Genomic DNA, 20,741 nt, shown 5'->3' with positions numbered 1-20,741 from the left:
CGCAGCTAAAACTGCAGCAGTCTGGCTCAATTGAGTTAGTATACAAACAATTGTTAAATATTGACAAATATTAAATATCGATTGTCCTTGGATCAAAAACAACTGGCTGTGTTTTGCTGCTTTATTACATATATCTTGATATATCTCATATATTTGATCCATCTGCAGTACAGTACATATATACTGTATGTATATATATATATATATATATGAATAGAAAAGGAAGACTCACTTTTTTCTTCTTCCTTAGGTTGACTCTGACGCCGTCTACAGACACCACGATGTTGACTTTTTTCTTCTTGATGTTTTTCACCTTGAACTCGTACTGCAAAAAAAAAAAAAAAAAAGAAAGACGACAGAGTCAAATTAATACACTCAGATTCAACAGTCACAGTTGCAATGAGGGGAGCTGCTCCAATATTTATAGGCGGTTTCAAGCTTCTGGTATCAAGCCTTCAGTATATGACATTGTTCAGCAGGTACCCTGCAGAGAGTGTTTAGAGGGGTACTAACCCCACCAGCGAAGCATCCGAGGTGAGTTATTGGAATTGCTGGGCCAGTTGTATGATTATAGTAGCACAGGTTGTTGCCATGTTTGCGTTGGCGTGTGCGGGCAAACGGAGACGCGTGACAAAGGGCAGCCACACTGATGGCACGCTGCTTCGTCCTCCACACTGGACGGGGTTTACAATGACTCTCCTTCTAAGTCTGCTGAACTATTCGTCAATCCTTGGTGGCTGGGACGCTGGGGTGCTGGGAGCTTCCTCTTTCTTTTCATGAAAAACTGGCACGGGACCAAGCACATTTTACTGCTGGAACTCAGAGAGATATGGCTCTTGAAACCATAATCCCTCTGTAAGAAATTATACAAAAATGTCAGACAGTCCGCTGGAACAGAAATATCCATTATTCGTCGGCGCTAGTCTTGTGTCGGATTTGTGTCTGACAGGCCGAAAGGAGAGAGAACGAAAGGAGAACACCAAGCTGAGGAAAATGAAATTGCTCAATATTTATTAATCACTGCCATAAATTGAAAGTACTTTACTTTACTAATTTTTTATCAGGGCACTGCTAAAGTGAACAGTCCATTTTAATTGTCACATCCACGGAGCTTCTTGATCAGCCGCTGTTGATCCATCAGACAATGATCTGAAGCTCGGAAACTTTGGGTCGGAGTTTTCGAGCCTTTTCAGAGAACAAGCCGTTCTTCTTCTCTGTTTTTTGTAGGATGCAAACAACAAGTGACACAGCCACCCTCAGCACTCAGGACTGCACTGCAGGTACTCATGAGCACGTAGCGACCCGAGTGCGATTTTATCATTCGCCAATTTACAAGAACAATAAAACGACGCGTCAACGCTTAAATTTTCATATCGACGAATTTATGCTGTCGACGTCACCGATTACGTCCACTAAATCATTGCAGCCCTCTATGATTGGATCCCTTTTTTTTTTAAATCTACTCACGTTGAGTGGCTGGTGGGCAGCTTCTGTGCATACTGCACATGCGATCTTGAGCGTTGCCGCCGAAGAACCACGATAACAATGGAGCGGACGATTAAAATGTAATCTTCTGCGGCGATGATGAGCGGGTCTGCGACAGAAAACGAGGGGCGGGGCCTTCTGAATAAACACGGCACTGGCAGAAGACCTTTGACTGTCAGTCCTCTCCCCGGAGATTAGCCCGAGACAGCTTCCATCTCTGCCGCCTCTAATGGAACCATGATGACAGCCTAACTGTGCACATATCAATGCGAAACGGGAATACAAAGTGGCTCGGGAGACTTTTTTTTTTTTTTTAACTCGGGAGCCTCGGCACTCACGTTCACGTCTCGGAATTTATGCGTCTCCCGCCAATCCCCCAGCGCGTCAATGGCATTCTGATTTCACAAGGATGTAATTGGAGGGCAGGAAAAAAAAAAACACACCTGCGCCAGTAGCCTGGAGACGCATTATCTCCAAGTAGCTTCCATTTAAGTCCATTAGGCCGCTCACGGCTCTGGCCATTTTGTCGCCCCGCTAGGTGACACATTATTCCGCTTGTGAACGAGGAGGCAGGCCCCCTTTTAAAATGCCGAACGAGCAGGCAGCTTCACGTTAGACGAGCAGCTGCGAGACTCACCGCAGTTCGCTTCAATCAAACTCAGGCGCCGACACTCGCGGGAAATCTTCTCGACGCAGGGAAGAGGGAAATGAAGGAGGGAACGGGGAGGGAACGGCGGCGGCTGGGTAAACATGTCATCTACGTGGGCTGACGGCGACATTAAGACGCATTACGTCGCCGAGTTGTGAAGTGTCTGATGAGGGCCGTTAAGTTGTCAGCGGTGGGTTTCCAAATGCGGATTGTTCAATCTAGTTTCCATCAATACCGATCACGCGAAATCAGCCGTCTCTCGCAGGGCAACTGAAGAGACTTTGGTCAGTCAAGTCACCTCTAAATCATATTAAATAACTTGATGCTTTAAAAAAAAAAAAAAAAAAAGAAGAAACTTTATCTGTCATGTTTGCCAAAGTGCTCGCTGCCATTTTCTCTAAATCAATAGGACCGTATCGCCGCTATTGCAGCCGTCAGTCATCCCCCTGTCGCTGGACTGGCCTTTCCTCCCTGCTCTTCACTGTCACCCTGGACTTAATGGATATTGACGTATAACATTTATTAAATAAATAAACCAGTAAGACAAAAATGCAGAGAATTTACAAAGTCTACTTGAGTTTATAAGAAGTTTATAAGGATGACGGAACTCCAGCAGATATCCTCAGTCATCTTTGAAGACCTTCCTCCAGATTGTAGCACTAACTGCTCTGGGTAAAAAAACAAAAACAAAAAAAGACCCAAAAGTCATAAAGTCATAAAGTCATAAAGATTGAAACAACAGCTGTCAACTCAGATGACTTCAGTTTCCTCTAAGACTCTGGTCCAAAGCCAGACAACGATGATGACTGAAAGCTGAAATGCATTTGGAGAGGCAGCGTTCTGCATTGATAATGAGAACGCCGCTGATTAAAATGAGGGCATAGGTTAAACAACAGGGGGACTGTAGAACAAGAAAACCATTAAAGCTGAAATGACTGATTGTGCAACACTTTACTGCATTGTGTTACACTAATACAAACTCTGGACTGGACAGAGCACATTGCAATCCTCTGGCTGTAATACCATGCGCTCTCGTTTCTGCTTTACAAAAATGCTCGAAGAAGACAGCATATCATCATAAATATCAATAATCTGTTGGTGCTGTGGTTTAAGGACAGTAAATTCCCTCTTGTACACTCGAGGTCCTGCATTTTCATACAGTTCTGCTACAGCACTCTAGCAGTTATTACAAAGAGTAAAAAGAGGCATTAATGTTTATGTGTCAGATCTTTATAGGTGCTTTTACAGGCGTGTTGTAATCTGGTGTGAAGTTGACTGTGCTGCAGGTGCAAGATTTAAAACGCCGGTAAACCTGATGAATTGCATCATTGACCTCTGCGGAAATGATTACAGAGGCAATTCAACAGCTTTTTATGCCAGTTTCTCCTCCCTGAGTGTATGCGGCATAATATGATGAAAGCACTTCACTCTAATTGGCCTCCCTGTTCTATTCTGATGCGGCCACGCGGCTGCAGCCACCGTGTACGCCGAGCACTCCACTCGTGCCGTTGGCTTTGGTTCAGACGCACGGCAGTCATATGATGTATGATCCCACCGCTCCGTGCATTTCAGTGATCGTGGGAATTGTGGGCAAGTGTAATTAAAACCGCAGAGAAAAAGCTGCGTCTTGGGGAATCACACTGGCGCACCACTAAAGGCGAACTGGCGGGGGATCGAACCCACAACCCCTCCCCGGTCTCAGGGCGGTTGCTCTACCACTAGAAGACTAAATAATATTCACATTGTGTCTTTGAACCGACACATTTGCCGAAGAAAGAGCAACATCAAGTGGTTACATTATTGGCTGCAGCGTCTTTCACGCTACATCCCCCTCCTGAGCTTGCCCAAGAGCTACAGTGCACCTGGATACTGGATCGTCCACCTTCTTCTTCTTTGGTTTATTTGAAAACACAAGCAGTCACCCTAATTATGAAACGTGCCACGAGCAAGACCCCTGGCTCTATGTAGATTCTTATATATGTACATGAGAACCGTTCAAAGGGGTAGGAAAACCAAATTACTTTTATTGTACTGCGATTATACCCTTTAATTAATGTATTTATGGGCTGCGTGTTTTATCAATACAAATATCACAAATCAAGGCAAATATTACACCCTGAACCTTTAATGTCGGCTCATTAACTGTGACACACTCATCCTGCAACACCTGCAGCAATGGGTAGAAAGGGTTGACAAAAGAATTGAAGCAGACACAGTGACAAAATAAACAAATATATCTGTACGTGATAAATCTGTGTATAAATAAATCTGTAGAGTCAAGAACATTTGAGAGGGAACTAATCTGGGCTCCTGATGAAGAGGTCTTTATTTATTTTGCTGATACAGTCTACAGGGAGCAGCTGCTTTGCAGGTGCTGGGGGCACAAAAAGATTCTCTCTGTCAAACAACTGAAAGGATTTCAGCAGAAACGTCCACAGGCTGAGCGGGCGCTCGTGCCTCAGGAGCAGGCTCATCCATCATGCAAATAAGGCCGTGTCAAATCGGCAGCCCCTGTTCTGTGAAAAGGAAGCAGGTTGTTGTATTCAAAAAGGTCCCTTTTCCTTGTTTCCAGGAAGAATCCGTCATTTTGGAGACAAAGACGCCGCCGTGCCCACACAGTAGCCTCCCCCAGCCAGCGCCGCTCTCTCCTCTCACCCAAACACCAAGCAGGAAGCCCAGAGAGCGCTGCATTCACTCACAGTCCTGATTGATTACATCACAATATGAAATGAACGCACACAGCGCAACCACAGAGTCCACCTATCGCCCGTCAATAGGAGCGCTGAACGCTCTCGGCGGGGCGTCGCAAGGCGTGCGCTCAGGTAAAGGCCACCGCCTCCGCTGCTCATTCGGAGCTCTGAAAGGTCTCTGTGAGAGGATTGACGTCTCGGTGTCACCCGACTTGGAATTCTAAGCTTTCGACGCGGAACGCGTCGTCTCCCGCTGTTTTCGCCAAAGCGGTCACGTACAAGGCGTTTCCTATAAGCAGTGTCGGGGGGGGGGAATGAAGACAACCAGCAATCTCCCGCTTCTACATCAGAGGATGGGGACCATTTTATTCATTTTCTGAGTCTGAACAATCTTTTTTTTTTGGAATAATTAGCGGATTCTCTCCGTTACATCCGTCTATGGCTCAACTCTTGACGCACGTCAAGGCGCTTATCTCGGTGCCGTGATACAATACCACTAAAATGAAACCCACAAGATGGGTGAAAACAAACGTGTTTAGAAAGTTTCTTTGCGAAGGGGAAATGGCCCGGTGAGGAGACAGAAGCAGAGCGCTGTGACTTCCAAGAAAAAGAAACCAGCATTTACCAGGCAATACCAGGAGTCCGACTTAAACCACAGATTTTATTCTCAACAGGAGAATTTCTTTATGTCTAATGCCACTTTATGGAAAGAGCTCAGACTCGTCTTAAAGTGAAATGGTGTGAAGCAGCTGTGGCGTGTGCGTGTGTGTGTATGAGAATTTTGAACTTCCCAAAATCACATCCCAAGAAATACATAACTTAACATTAAGCTTGGCTTGTAAATCTAACTTGTAAACCCAAATGTCTGCGACTGACGCACGTCTTACTGATTTTTTTCTTCTATTTTTTTTTTTTTTGCTCATTGCTCACCCAACAGCATTCTCCAATATATGCAGTTTCTGAAGAGTTGCACACAGTGTTCTGACGAAACAGCACCTCATCAAATACAGTCTAATATTTAATATGCTGGCCAAGAGCAGCAACGCTCAAGCAGCAGTTTAAGAGCGTTAAGAGTTCTATTTTTACAGAGAAAAGATGCTAAAAAAAACCCCACAGAGTGAAAGCGCAAGAGTTCAAAGTTATCAACCCTGTGAGCGGCTGCGTGCATCTACCTCTGGATGAGAGGCAGGCTTTTCACAATGCTCAGTTCAGACAAAGGAAATTAGCATGAGAGGACCTTTACGTTATCCAGAGCTTCCTAATCTGCATGGCATTGAAAAGCCTGAAGAGGGCAAATAGTGAATACCTTCAATGCATCTCCACAGGGAGGGCAGAGAGAGAGGAGAGGAGAAAGCGTCGAGTGGCGACCTCTGAGGGGAAATGCTTGCAATGCAAAGATGGAGACAGGAAGCGACAGGAGGTGACAGGAAGTCATTATCAAAACTAGTGTTTTGACCGTGCCTGGTCTTACGAACTAAGGCATGAACACAGTGCGACTGTGAGTACGGTACTTGACTCCCAGAACTGTACAATTTTCCGTGGGATGAGCTTTGCACCACTTTAGCTCTTGACTTTGTGGCGACTGGTGGAGCGTTTGAAATGCGCTCGCCGCTCGGACGAACAAGAAGCAGTTTTTAAAACCCTTCCTGTCCCTTTAACGTGGAATTTTACACGTGTGTGTGTGTGTGTGTGTGTGTCCATGGCTTTATGGGCTGACCAGTTCTCTTCCCAACCCAGCAGATAGTAAATCTTGGGCCAATTACAGTGTTGTTTCTGCTACTGTGTGGGGCGAACCCACTCGTCTTGTTAAGAGCGTCTGCTGCGGCCTTTGATGAAGCCACTCCTCAGGCCGCCGACTCCCCGAGACTTTGAGCCTCCTTCTACCGCAAATCCTTCACTGAATGGATGCTCCTGCATCAAAAACAGTTGCACCGATCCGTCCAGCTCATCACCCTGGTGGCGAATGCATATGTATGTTTTCATTTCCCTTCTTGCTGCAACACTGTCCACGTCTTTTAAAGTCATTTTTATCACAGCTGCACTGGAAGTCCCTTCAGTGCCACTCTGTGGACTGATCCAATTGGTTTCATTTCTTTTGCTCCCTCGGTGATGCTTCCAGCAGCATCACAGACTGACCCGCCCGTGTGGCTGATTCAATCTCCAGCAATACTGACATTCCACTTTCTAATCCCATTTGTGATTATGATGCGACCAGGGCCGTCATGTTTCATCAGTCTCGCTCCAGAAGTGTTTGAACTGGAGCCGACATCTGCAACTCAGAATATATTAAGATATGCAATAATAATGAAGATAATAACTCAGTTTAATAACGGTAATACCTCCCTACAGGGTGACAGAGCAGCGGCCAGCACTGTCGCCCAGGGCCAGTGGACTTTCTGTTTGGAGCCTGTGTCTTCTCCATGTGTCTGTTTCTCTCTGGGTAGTCTGGCTTCCTCCCACAGTATAAAGGCACACATTAGGCCAAGTGGCAACTAATATAAATGTAATATATTTTAAGTGACAGTGGTTGCACAAAGTGTACATCGCAACCGCTATTCCGAGGAAAATGAGAAAACTACCGTGAACTACAGAGCCAGTGTCTCGCTGGCTCAGAAAAGAATGACAGAGTGTCACTGAGACTTCAGGTGAGGAGATTTGTGTGCATCCGCACGAGTGTCACAAGCTGCAAACAAAACAAAGCTGTTTTAGACTCTTTCAATCTGCTGTGAAATCCAAAGAACCGTCAGCCCTGCCCGATGCCGCAGAGGGAAAAAAAAAAAAAAGTAAATACCAACTACGGATTGCCAGAGACCAATCAGGCCACAGCAAACACAATCCAGCACTCACCAATCTCAGTGTTAACCACAGTAGCTTTAATCTCCTAACCCCAGACACACGGCCGCGATCAAAGGGCCAGCGGAAAACCAATTACAGAGACACCTCTTCTGTTGACAAGGCGGCCTGGGCTCAAATGAAATTACAGCACTGAGTGAGGAGTCGCCCACCGTCATTATGAAGTGACACAAAAGGACTGCCGCGAAAAAGATTATGGTCTCGCTCTGCTTTAATTGATGGCTTCATTAAGTCGCCCATAACCGTTCTGATAGCCCCTAGAATCTGATCTCACATTTGCACAAATCAAATAAATCATATGGGGAAATATGAGCTCAGCGGGGGACTGAATAAATCAGAGGAGGTTGGTATAAATGTCACACGCCTCCTCCGTAATCTTATGAACAGTTTGTCGTGCCAACCGTTCGCAAGGCTGATTATTCAGAATTGGGGCACTGCCATGCTTTTGACATCTCCGACGCTAAATCTGCACTGGAAACAGAATTGGGAAGGAAGGTGAGACGGGGAGTTTTGAAGGCTGATTAGAAAAAGAAGCAACTTTATTCTCAAAATGACCATTTTATTCAGGAAATTTCAACTTTACTCTCAAAATGGAAAATATTTCTTCTTTTTTTTTCTCTTCTTGTGTATAGGTGCAGATAAAAAAAAAAAAAAAAGAGTTTGTGATAATATCACTTCCTTAAAGTGTAAAGAAGGCAAAACTCACGAAACATCTCTGCCGAAGAATTGTAGCGCTAGCATCAGAATAAATACGTAAAAAAAAGAAAGAAATGAAAGCAGCTGCTTCAGCTCAATGTTATTTAATGCAATAAAAAATAAAAAAATACTCAAAGTGGTTTGGTTGCCACCTCTTGACATAACAGGATTAACCTCCACATTTTGAAACGCGGCTCTGCACCAAGTGTGTAGGTGAGAAGGTTTCAAAGGCCCGCCGCTGCTTCTCGTGGAAGCTGAAGTCTCGCACCACGTCCACAAGTGCATGAGGGGAAGTCGGTCTGTTCCACAAATGCGGCCATTAGCGTTTCAACTAACTTAATTACGACTCAATTTTAGGTTCCATTTGGAAAAACACATCTGTTCAAAGCACTAATGACGCACTTTAGTTTTTGTAAAAATAAAATGACATATAATTGTGATGCGCTCCAATCATTTGGAATTAATATCTAGTTTCGCTCCTACGTGGGTTTGAATGTTGCTGTGTTGGGGGGCCTCTGGATGGAGCAGTCTGCCGCCTCAATAGAAAACAATGTAAACCTTTGGTAGGTTAGGTGTGATCTAGACCTGCATTTATATTGGCACAATACATTTTGAATAGGTTCTGCAACGGGGGTTGCTACTGTACAGCCATTCTCCAGTAGCCCGTCAGCCAACAGCATCTACCTGAAACTTGCTGCCGCACGCAAAAAAAAACAAAAACAACACATCTCTGCATCGGTGTAATGACCTGCAATCCTTTCCATCGCTCACTGACACGCGCGACGACGTCTCACTCAGCTTCTCACAAGGTGGCGCGCCAAGCGTTCCCCCGACGCCAGAATGACTCCGCAAGCTCGTGTGGCAGAAGTGCTTCAGAGCTCCGTGGGGCTCAGACTCACTCACACCCTGCGTTACCAGGTAGGGGTTCTATTTTCTTTGTTTCTGTTGTGCTCCCAGTCAGACGAAACAAAGTCAGTAAAAGTCATGCGTTAGCCTGCGTTCTCACCCCAAATGTGACCTTGCTTTGTTGACTTGATATTTTTCAAAAGGCATGAGACATCATCAATCACTTGGTGTGGAAGGAAAACAATTTATTTTCAATGAGCACTTCGTCACTGCGTGTCAAACGGTGCCTCCCGCATTTGAATGAGACAACGAGGGCCTTGACGGAACCTCAACATCTGTCAGGTTTGGGGTTGTGAATGGGTTGAAACAAAGGTTCTTTGTCAGAACAAACACGCTTCTTTCGACAAGGCTGAGGCTGTCGGACAGATAAAATTTGCCAATTAAAATATTCCCATGGTTCAAAACTGGTCAATTTTTTTTTTTTTTTTTGCCGTGTTGAAAATCTTTGTTGAAATATTATCTGGCAGAGCTGGACAGATGCATCAGCGAGAGAAATCTCTGGCCTGTTCTAACATTTAGCAGAGCTCAAATGATCACAGCTAACAGGAAGCAAAGTGTGGAGCTGTATAATAAGTATAATGTTCAATTTGCTGACGGTTCAAGCCGAGATCAGGAATGGCAGAGGCCGCATGCTCGCTACCAGCCATTCACGTTTTCAGATGTGACACAAGGTAATTTTTTTTTTTTCCTTTTTCCTTTACCCTCAAAGCATGGAGCGTAACTAATGATCACCGTCCAGATGCAGAGGTGTGTTTTACAGCTTGTTGGCATCTTTAGTTTCCCCCTTTCAGAGCCAAGAGCACAGTTGACCGGTTAGAACTGGGCAACAGGCTCAGGCCTTCCATCCCATAGGGGCCATGCATTGTCTTGGCGGACAGGTAATGTAAAGAGAGAGGGATTGCATCAGGGACTTGTGCAAGCAACAGAATTAAAAGACACACTGAAAATGTTCTGCACTTGGCACAACTTTTTACTTACTTTTTTTTATCTCTCTCTCTCTCTCTCGCTCTCTTTCTCTCTCTCTCTCTCTCTCTACTTCTGCTGTAACTGCTCCAGCTCCTGGTAAATGGGTGAGCAATACCGTGGACCAACAGTCCAGTAACCACAGCAGTCGGGCTCCCTGCAGAGCCTTATTATTGTGCAGACGTTTCCAAGACAGGGTTTCGCAAAATAAATGCTTTGTAGTTTGTTTACCTTTGTTTGCTGTCAAGGATAGTTTTTAGATTTCTCTATTTGATTACTTGTAAAAAAAATATATATATTCCATCTTTATTCTCCTCTCTTTCTGTAGCGAAACAGAGGCAGACGTAACCTGTCAGAGGAGACTTAGTCAGAGCCACGAGACAACACACACGCGCACACACACACGCGCACACACACACACACCATTTAGTGCACTGTATCGACTCACTGCGTCCTCTTTCTGATATTTAAGACACTCGAGGCCACGAGTTGAGCTCTGCTCTCTAATCTTATCTCACGGAGCCGCCTTCATATAAACAGTGACTAAGGAGGACGTGAGTGATACCAGTGCTGAGCAGAGCTGCAGCCAGAGGCTTCATGTTCCCTCACCGTATCAGGTTCGTGTCTGCTTTTTTCAAGCAAAGACCGACGATGGGAGAGAACCTTGATTGGAGTTTCTGAAAACAAATCCTGAGTCATTCCTTAAACATTCAATCACTTTAACCTGACTCAACGTTTTTTTTTTTTTTTTGTATATTTCAACCATCAGGCTGCTTGTTTACTCGTTCACCCAGGAGAGGATAGCAACGAGGTTGGTTGGTTTCGATATCGAAGCAGACTTTCAGGTGGTATTTTAGAACACTTTACTTTTGGCTTTCTTAAATCAATAAACACTGCAGTCTAGGAAGTGTCGCATGAGACAAACCTGCGGTTTGAAGAAAATAATGAAGGCGATGTGCTTTTAACTTTTTGCTGCAAAGACACTGAAAGTACTCGGTGGGCCATTTCACTGCATAAGAAACTGCAAAGAGAAAGCGGAAAGAACTACTCACATTTCAAAAAGTGCAAACACACAGAAGCTCAACAGCAAAATCCAATTCCATCTATTTTAGCATGTCTAAGGCAAAACAGCCTTGGGCATCTTCCATCACTCATCCAAAAAAAACTGAAGTGCGAAGAGCTGACTCACTGTGACTAATCACACTGTGTCGCAGAAATCTGAACAGCTCCTCTAGTTCGCAGCTTAAGGTAGAACAGCAGAAAGCAGAGAGGGCTTATTGGAGGCCCTTCACTCAGGCGGTGATGTGTGTTATCTCTGTGTATCCAAGCAGCTGGTGACAACTTGACGACAGACGCAATGTTAATGAAGATGGAATGGGAGCAAAGCATGTTGAAATGTGGGTACCTATCCAGTGAGGAAAAGTGCCAAATAATGCAAGTATTGCTAAGCTAGCAGTGATTAGACTGTCATGCCATGGAGGATCCTTTATTTAGAACCGATTCCTGTTTAATCCTTTTGATCTTTGTTCACGTCTGTAAAAGCCAAAAGGTCGAAGCTCTTAAATGTTTTGTTTCAATCCATTAGAAAAACTGAGAAATGCATTTTCTAGAGAAGGTTGACACTTGTGTGAAGACTTTAATAAGAAAAAAATACAGGTTGGGTTAAAGAGAAGCTATTTCCCCTGTACATAAAGCATTAACCTCAGAGTGTCCTATAGAGTAAAATGATCCTTTTCACTTCAAGTGCAGTCAGGCTGAAAATGCATGCCTCACTTCCCTGCCATTCAATTATGACGTCCTTTCTTATTCTTTATTGGTTTGTACAACCAATTTCTCCTCTCAGAGCAATTCCACTCAGCCATTAATTTACATTCCACAATGGCAGCTCCTCAATATCCTAATCAGCAAAGCAGTCAGGGGAATTCCAAGCATCTTTGGCGATACAACACACCGCTCTCTCACTATATTCTCCCCTGGGTGCCTTTTCTCTGCAAATCAAAGGCAAATTTTAATTTGCCGTAATGACTTTTGTTTGCCATTGAGCGCAAATTAAATCAAAGTGGGTTCCGTCGAATAATCTCGATCTCTAAGAGGAGATTTACGTGGATGGTAAGGGGATACAAACAACCTAAAGTAAAATAATTTCTTACATCACAAATATGCTCGGTTCTGAAGTGTAATATTAACGGACCCCCAGTTTAAAACAAAAGAACGGCACGCTATGCATGAGCAAAAAAACAACAACAATGCTTTGAGCTGGAAATGACAGCACAGAGTTATGGGCCAGAACAAAGGAGAGGCTATCTTTCCTCTTTTCGGCCGTCTCCTTTATTCCAGACACACAAAACTAATAGGAGATATGGAGAAGGGAATATTGCATTAGCGATAGCGATCCAGTCCATTAGAGAGGAAGGCCGCTCACGTCGAGGCGCTCACAAAGTGAAAATTAAACTCGATAACCTTGATAGAGGGATTGTCAAATAGTTTTTCCTTTCTTTTTTTCAGGCTTTCAGCTTCTTAGATTAAAAAGAAAAAGAATTTTTTTTAACCCTGTCGCATTATTATTAAACTCACAAGCAAACATCAGGCGCCTTATTAAAAAAAGGGCTTTTGAATAAAATAAAGCAACTTCTATTTGCGTGCCTTCTGCATCACTAAGGTTAGAGAGATGGTCGACCTATCGCTACGTGCTGCACTTAAGAAACCAGCGTGTGCGTGTGTGTGTGTGTGTGTGTGTGTGTGTGTGTGTGTGTGTGTGTGTGTGTGTGTGGTGACTGAGTCATAGTGTGGGGCAAATCCTCTGAAAACAAATCCATTGTCACGCTGTGTATTTTTGCAACTTCATTTGTCAACAGTGTGGGAGGGGAAAGCCTTGTTTTTGTTCAACCCTTTTTTTATTTATTTATTTTTTTTAAATCAGGAATTTAATGTGGTAATTGGTTTACTCAGCAGGATTTGTGTCATATTTTCAATTATTTTGGCATCGCTCTACTCGGCAGATAATTAAACTGCCTCAATTTGAGATTGGGTCTAATTAAGAGGGATGAGTGTGAGACCGTTTTCGAATTTAGCTTCTAATCAGCACAAGTTTGAGCCCAGAAAAAAGATTGATAGATCGATTTTTATGTGTGTGTTTTTTTTGCCAGAGTTGGAAAAAAGTGGCCAAAAGTAACATCCTCCGAGGCTTTGCTGTTGCCATCTGCAACACAACACGCTATTAGCCATGAAAAAAAAAATACAAAAACACGGGACAAACTATCCTCAGCATCAGGGTTAATCAAGGACCTCGAAAACCCGAGTCGGTCGGCCGCCTGGCTGAGTGAGGCGTGAAGTCCCCCTTTTTCCCAGTACCATTAGTGTCGCAGCGACAGCTCCGCTGACCTCCATGCAAAAAAAAACAACAAAAAAAAAAAACAAACAGAAAACTGCCGGTGCATAAACTGATAATGGAAAGCCGTAACGCAACCGCGCGGCTCGCTCGATATGACGCCGTGCGACCCGGAGCGTCGACAGGCAGTTTCCTGCCTGGCTGAGTGTCCGAGCCCGGCGCCATGCAACAGAGGAGGAGACGGCGGATCAGCGCCGCTCGGTAGACGCTGAGGACGGTGTAAAACCGCTCACACTCCATTTAACAAAGCGACGACTGGGCTACACCATGAATCTTCACTGCAACACTGGTAAAGGTCCACTGTGGAATATTTGGCTTGATTTCTGATTTTTTTTTTTTTTTTATACTGGTAAAAGCTTAATATACTGCCCATAAATACATTAATATTAGTGTGTAATCGCAGTACAATAAAAGTAATTTGATTTTCCTACCCTTTTCTTATTATTAACAATTCTTATTATAAATAAAAACATTTACAGAGAGCAAAAGTCGCATCCTCCCACCACCCAAAAAACACATGCACTGGGATTGCAGAAGCAGACAGACAGTGTTGCATCATGGACCTGTTCATCACGCAGGGCCACGTCGAGACAAACAACCATCATGCGCTCACATTCACAACCGAGGACAATCGTGAGTGAGCAATTAGAGGGACGTCCGCGTCTTTGGAGATCTGTGCCCATCTGTATTTGCAGGTGTGCAGACAAACGTCTCGGGAAAAACAAGTAACAGAATGTTAAGAATTAACTGAACAGCAGTAGGACGTGTATTGGATAATGGCCAATGGGCACTTATTGGCTTGTAAGGCAGTCAGCCCTGAAGCAGACAAGGCGCAAAGAGGAATAAAAAATAAATAAATAAATAAATAAAAAAAACAGCCCCCCTCTTATCGAGCAGCTCCCCTCTGCATTTATTTTATTATGGCAAAAAAAAAAACACACACATTTTTTTCTGCGTTCAGCTGCAACAGCAGAACAAAACCATGACACCAACGCTGTAAATCCATTTTTTTTTTTTTTTTTTCCCCCCCACCGCTGACTGATACGCACAATCAGCTTTCAGACTTGCCTCGTCCTTGCAGCAAGCCCCTCTCTGTCAGCAAACAGTGGAGCGGACCACCAAAAGCCCGATCAGGATTTCTTGTTCCAACTCTGTCGGCCAACACGTTTTCATACCCGTGAGCATCACGCGGACACAGCCGCGCTCAGAATGCTCTTCTGAACGTGTAGAGAGTGTGAAAGGGGCGAAGCGACCGGCTTAGGCAGTGATAGAGGCTTTGCATTGCGAGGCAGGGCTACTGTAATTGGAGTGTCTTTCAAAGCCTCGGCTTCTCCTGGAAGAATCGTATCAAAGTTGACAGCGTTTGCTGGATATTTCTCAGCGAGCGCCTCGGCCCAGCTCTTTATTCCATGCCCTGGTTTACACCAACCCTGCTTTCAGAGAGATAATAAAGCCCACTAGTCTTCTTTTTTTTTTTTTAATTCTATTCTAGCCTCTATAGTTTAGTATAGTTTTGCCTTCAGGGGCCTTTTTGCATAATAAACAGTTCAGCGAGGTAACAGAAAAGCATCAAATTACGTAAAGGTCTAGTGTGTAAGGTTTGACTTGATTTAGGATTTTTGCATTGGTAAAAGCTCAACACAATGCCCACAAATACATTAATACAAGTGTATACTCGCAGTACAATAGAAGTAGTTTGGTTTTTCTACCCTGACAATGGTCCCAGCACCGTCATATTTTAAGGAGGCCCATCCCATCCTACTGTATGTAGGAAACGACCGGGGCCTCCTTACAAATTTCACACACAGGACCTTTAAGACGTGAAATGCACAGATGAAAGAGACAAATTTACTCCAAGGGTTTGCATAAGAGACACATTGGCAGTGATCTCAGACCTAATATTGGAACGAAAAAAATCGGACTGCGCGGCAGCCTTCAGCCGGCTGATAACCGAGTGTGGTCGTGCACAAGACGCTCCGGCGGTCGGTCCAGCTGAACAATGCAAAGAGAGCCACTGATTTCTCATTATATGTAAATCTACAAGAAAATGAACCCATACTACAGTAAATCCACGGCTGGCTTAGCCTCATCAATCTACTCCATAGTCATATTAATTCATAAGCACGCTTCATTACTGACTGGTGCTCATTACCCACACCGATGCCTCTAGAAGGCTGAGGTCGAGCCCTAACAGGGGCAGAGAGACTGTACCTCTGCTGCCGCGCCACACGACAGGACTGCTAATTCCAAGTAATGAGCAGGATTCTTAAGGCCGGGGTGGGGGGGGCGCACTTTGCAGAAAAAAAACGGTCACACGGCGGAAAAGTGACGCGTAGCAAGTGCACTGTGTATCACCGCTAATTCTATGCAAATATTCCTCTTTGTTCATTTCCTTGTATAAGTGGCCTCACAGCTGATACGGGAGGAGAAAAAAAACAAAACATATTGCTTGGTTTCCAGCTCACACTTTGTTAATTTCACGACGCAAGACAAGACAGGAGCTTCTCCCGTGCATTTAAAAAAAAAAAGGCAAATTGGTGTCATTTCTTTCTTCATTCTCAGCAGTTCAGCCTGACATCCACAGATATTTATGGAGGCTCGGAAGCACATTGCTGCCACCCTGGAAAAAAAATAAAAATAAAAACAGGGCTCAGTATTACGTTATGACGTGAAGCTATCATGTTTTTACGTGATCATTTTCACGTTATAAGGCAAAAGTTCAACATTATAATGTGATACTGAGCCCTGTTTCTGTCTAGTGTGGCAGCATCCTACAGAAGCACACCGACTGGAGACGACTGAAGAGGAACCCACAATAGGACAGCGATTCAAAGGACTTTTTTGGGGTTCTAGAGATCTAGTTGAATCTAGCTCTATAAGCTGTGCACAAATACACAGCTTCAGGTATCATGTTATAACATGAAAACGATCACCAAATAAAGTGATAGTTTCACGTTTTCACCTGAAAATTGACACGAAATAAAGCGACAGTTTCGCATCATAACGTGATACTGAGCCCTGTTTTTTTTTTTTTTTTTTTTTTTTTCTAGGTTGGCAGCAATCAGCATCAGAGAGCGTGAAATATAAAAACTCATTTAAGGCATCACCATGGGATCCAGGAAAATAATCATGTACTTATTTTAGACTTAACCTTAGCTGTAGCTGGTCCTCATCATCTGTTTGCACCTCAAACTCTTCCTTCTCTCTCTCTCTCTCTCTCTCTCACCCTCTCTCACCCTCTCTCCCTCCCTGCTATCACGGTGTAACCCATAGCACAAGACGTTTGCAATCAGCACCCTCATTATCATTATTGCCCCCACTGTTGATTTTGAGATTGGAAGACCTTTCCCCATCCCCTGATCAGACCTGATAATTCTTATTGTGAAGAATGACGCTGATGCCGAGCGGGGACAGGCTGGCTGGCTGGCCTTTCATGCTTGACTGAAAAATGATTAGCAGATGTGAAGCTCGGTAATGGAAAAGAATGAAACGCAGTGATTAGGGCAGGCCAGACACTGTGCGTGCACGTGCACGCGCTTGGTCCCAAAGCTCCGCTTTCCTTCCTCAGACTCCTGCCACTGACAGCTATATGCTGTTTTTTTTGCATGCGTGTACTCAGGTGTGCACACACGCCCGTCTGCCTCAGTCTTGCCCAGGATGACCTACATGCGTTTCCTCTCTCCTGCTTCCAGCTTCGCACTTCACTGTCTCATGGGTGGTGTTGCTAGCAGCCAGAGATGTAAGTGGTTGAACTCGGAGAGATGAGTGAACGGCAAGTGCTGCATTTTTCAATCTCCAGGAACATTTTGATGACCTGAGGTGCAAGGCATGGACTTCCCATATGATTCGGTCCTCATTCTGTCAATTACTTTTACTGCGATAGTGCTTTCCTTGAGACAAGGCGTGTGAAATGCATGTAACAAGTTCCTACGGGAGGGCACATGAATGTATGCACGCTAATTGGTAGGAAAAGCATTAGGGCCTGCTCTCCAGTCAAATCTCCCCGTGGAGCCAATAATTAATCACACGATACCCAGTACACAACTGGGATTCCGAATGGAAACGCTTGGCATGCTGGTCTTTGCAACGCAGCACACAACATATGTGAATGTGAGAACAGACTGAACACACGCCATACACGGCAGCAGCAAATAGTCTAAAGCTTTCATAAGCCGCGATTTAAAATGTTGGTCATTCGCGGCCAGAGCAGACCAACAATGGCAGGTCAGAAATAATAAGAATTAATAGAGTTGAATAAACAAGGGAGTGTTTGCATCTATCAAAAATACAAACAAAAAAAATACATAATATGGAAAATCATGCACTAAATGTTACAGCAATGAAGTCAGGAATTCTCAACCACTCGGACTGAGGATAAAAACAGATAGAATGAAAAAAGAAGTGCAAGACAAACCCAGAATGCCAAGGAATTGGCAGTTATTTGGTTAGAATTTGCAGAAGAAAAAATCTTTTCTGCAGAACACTTCTGATTTAAAGAAAGAAAAAAAAAGGCTTTTAGGAAGTAACCAAACAAATTCCAATGAATAAAAGGAGAATACATGGAGAAAAACTAAACCCCGGGTCAGAAGAACTATGAAGGAAAAACATTCAGAGCAAAAGAACTGAAACTTCTGCCGTGCAGCAAAGTGGGATTCTGCTGTCAGTGCGAGTGAACAGACGTGAACCTGCATCTGCAGCACGATGGGTCAGACACATTCTTCATCTCTTAGAAGGCAGGTTCATGGCACTTAGTGGTGATTTATCTCTCACCTGTCCATTTGTTTTTCCAAGAAAAAAAGATATACATTTTTACGAGGGCTTGGCAGCCATAAAGGATTTTATTGCAAAAGCCCAGCAGGCTTATTAAACTGCCTACCAGAATAACATACTTGTTAGACGTGAAGAGCCATGATTGAGATAACAACTTTTGCAATTATCTGACTCATTAAACACATAAAGTCTTTGTTCATTTTACATTTCATTCGAATTTTGAACCCAAAACTAAATCTTCCATTTTGCTCTCTTTTCTGACGCTTTTCAACTGAATCTTTTCAATCTCTAAAGGCTATGAGAGCTAATTACATTCATGAGGACAGCACATGTCCCTTCCATGTACGTGGCTAAATGTAATCACGGTAATTTACAGCGTGCAGAGAGAGACTGCCTCTCTATCACCCCGGACGTGCCTCCGTGTCCAAAATAATTTCTCATCCGCGGCGCTGAGAGTGATGTATGAACTGATTTAACACCTCAACCCGTTTAAGCCAGCCCCTAATAAAGAGTACATTATTCTGATAGGACTGCCTGGCTGGCACTGATGAGGCTTATTCTGATGGATGGATTCACGACGACAAACTGTTGGCAGCGGGACAAGGGGCAGGGAATTGCATTAGTGCTGAACAACTCTGCCATTAGGTATATCAGTTCAGAGGACAGTTCAGATGGAAGGTGCGACTGGGAGACGGACTCCTTTATTATATATGGGTGTTAATTGGGGCCCAAGTGGTTTTTAAATCTGGCCTTGGGGTTTAATATTGCTCCCGCGTGAGGAAAGAACCATCTGCTAGTTATAAGAGCAGCGCTTAGCACCTTACAGACAGCCAACTTTAAAAGCCAGAACTTCTCCGAAGCCACGCAGTGACTCACCAATGAAAGACGCGGTCCAAATGAATCTCGAATGACGGAAACTGCGGCTCACGTAGTCCTTTTTCTGAACCCACTGCCTAAATCAAAAATCAAATCAGACTCTGTAAAGCAAGCAAGCTCGGGGGCTCAAAAATGAAGACAATGCCGATGTGCCAAAAAAAAAAAAAAACTTGGGTTATACTCGAAGGTTGCGAGCGTAACAAGGTAATCCCCAAAGTAAAAAAAAAAAAAAAAAAAAAAAAAAGAAATCCCTACTTTTGCAAACTGAAAGTGCTTCAATAAATGTGACGCACTTCTAAATCCCTGCTCTGGAAAACGGTGCTATAGTGGAACAAAGCCTGGGGGATAAAACTGCAAAGGAAACAACTGTGTTTCCCTCTCTAATTAAATACAACGGCGACAAGTTGACACAAATAATCCAACGGTTTTTAATCAACACAGTCGCAGCGTCTTTTCCAGCTGAACGAGGCGTTTTGCAGCGCCGCTTGTTTATCTCTCCTGTGACAGGATGGCTTTGCCAACTCCAATCATTATTGTTGTTGTTGTTGAAGTAGGCACAACAACAGTGCGATTCAGCTGTTCTGCTTGCAACCGTCATCTCCTGATCATCACTCCACAGGTTGGCGACAGATTGCCACGATTAAAGCAATCAGGCTCAGGTTTCAAACGATCACCTATATGACACTGGGCGTGCTTCCAGCTCTGCTCTGATTGCATACATTCAATTTCAGTCGTATTCCAGTGGAGTTTATGATGCAAGAAGCCGCATTATATTTGAAAGACAATGCATAGCCCATAGCGGAAGAAAATAAAAGCTATCAAATCATTCTGAATGACTAACATCCGCTTTATTTCTCAGGACTTGAAGATGGACATTGTGTCTCTTGATAAAGATTATGACAATGTTCAAATTTCTCAGGCTTATAACTTCGTTACATAAGAGAGATGCCCAGTTCCATGAACTGTGTAAAACTCAAATACTGGCGGAAAAAAACCATGCTGAATGTTTTTATTTTAGTTTGTCCAAAGCACAGTTGCTTTGTGTCCACATTGTGCCACACAAATACATTTCCCTTGTTATTTGCGACCTTGCCTGCTTGCTATCGACCCAAGAAGCAACCCTGCCTTCACATCCTGGCCCTGTGGCTCTGACCATTGAGAGCCTGATCATGTTTTCCTCCATGGCCCCCCCTTCTGATCAAAGAAAGCTCTTTTGTTACTTTAAAACGGTGCAAGCATGTCAATATTTAGTCGGTATTTCAAGTTACCCTACAGCTGTGAACCAAATCAATAAACGACTCGTTGATTCCAAAGGCCCAGCGTTTATTCGTACACCCGGTGTCGCCTCATGATCTGAAGACTGAGGTTCGAAAGTTGGGGGAAACTCCAAAGAAGAAGAAAACATTTAATTGCTGCGACACTTACCGCCATCATTTTCAGACAGGCAGATTTGCAAGATGAAAAA

At 43.9% G+C, this 20,741-nt stretch overlaps 1 protein-coding gene across 3 annotated transcripts in view; it reads right to left on the bottom strand.

Moving 5' to 3' along the window:
• Positions 1-20,741, bottom strand: part of LOC142900830 (carboxyl-terminal PDZ ligand of neuronal nitric oxide synthase protein-like) — a 119,270-nt gene that overhangs the window by 76,315 nt on the left and 22,214 nt on the right. For 2 of the 3 annotated variants that reach the window (XM_076045371.1, XM_076045372.1), the window contains exon 3: positions 233-325. In XM_076045371.1, the coding sequence (XP_075901486.1) occupies positions 233-325 (93 nt within the window). Of the gene's footprint in view, positions 1-228; positions 326-20,741 lie in introns of all 3 variants that reach the window. The other variant, XM_076045373.1, reaches the window with a different exon arrangement.

This window comes from Nelusetta ayraudi, unplaced genomic scaffold, assembly GCF_046127955.1.
Source record: "Nelusetta ayraudi isolate G7.1 ecotype Tasmania unplaced genomic scaffold, CSIRO-AGI_Nayr_v1 ptg000084l, whole genome shotgun sequence".
Taxonomy (NCBI): Eukaryota; Metazoa; Chordata; class Actinopteri; order Tetraodontiformes; family Monacanthidae; genus Nelusetta; species Nelusetta ayraudi.
The sequence above is the reverse complement of the archived record's forward strand: the minus strand, read 5'-3'. Positions and strand labels throughout refer to the sequence as shown.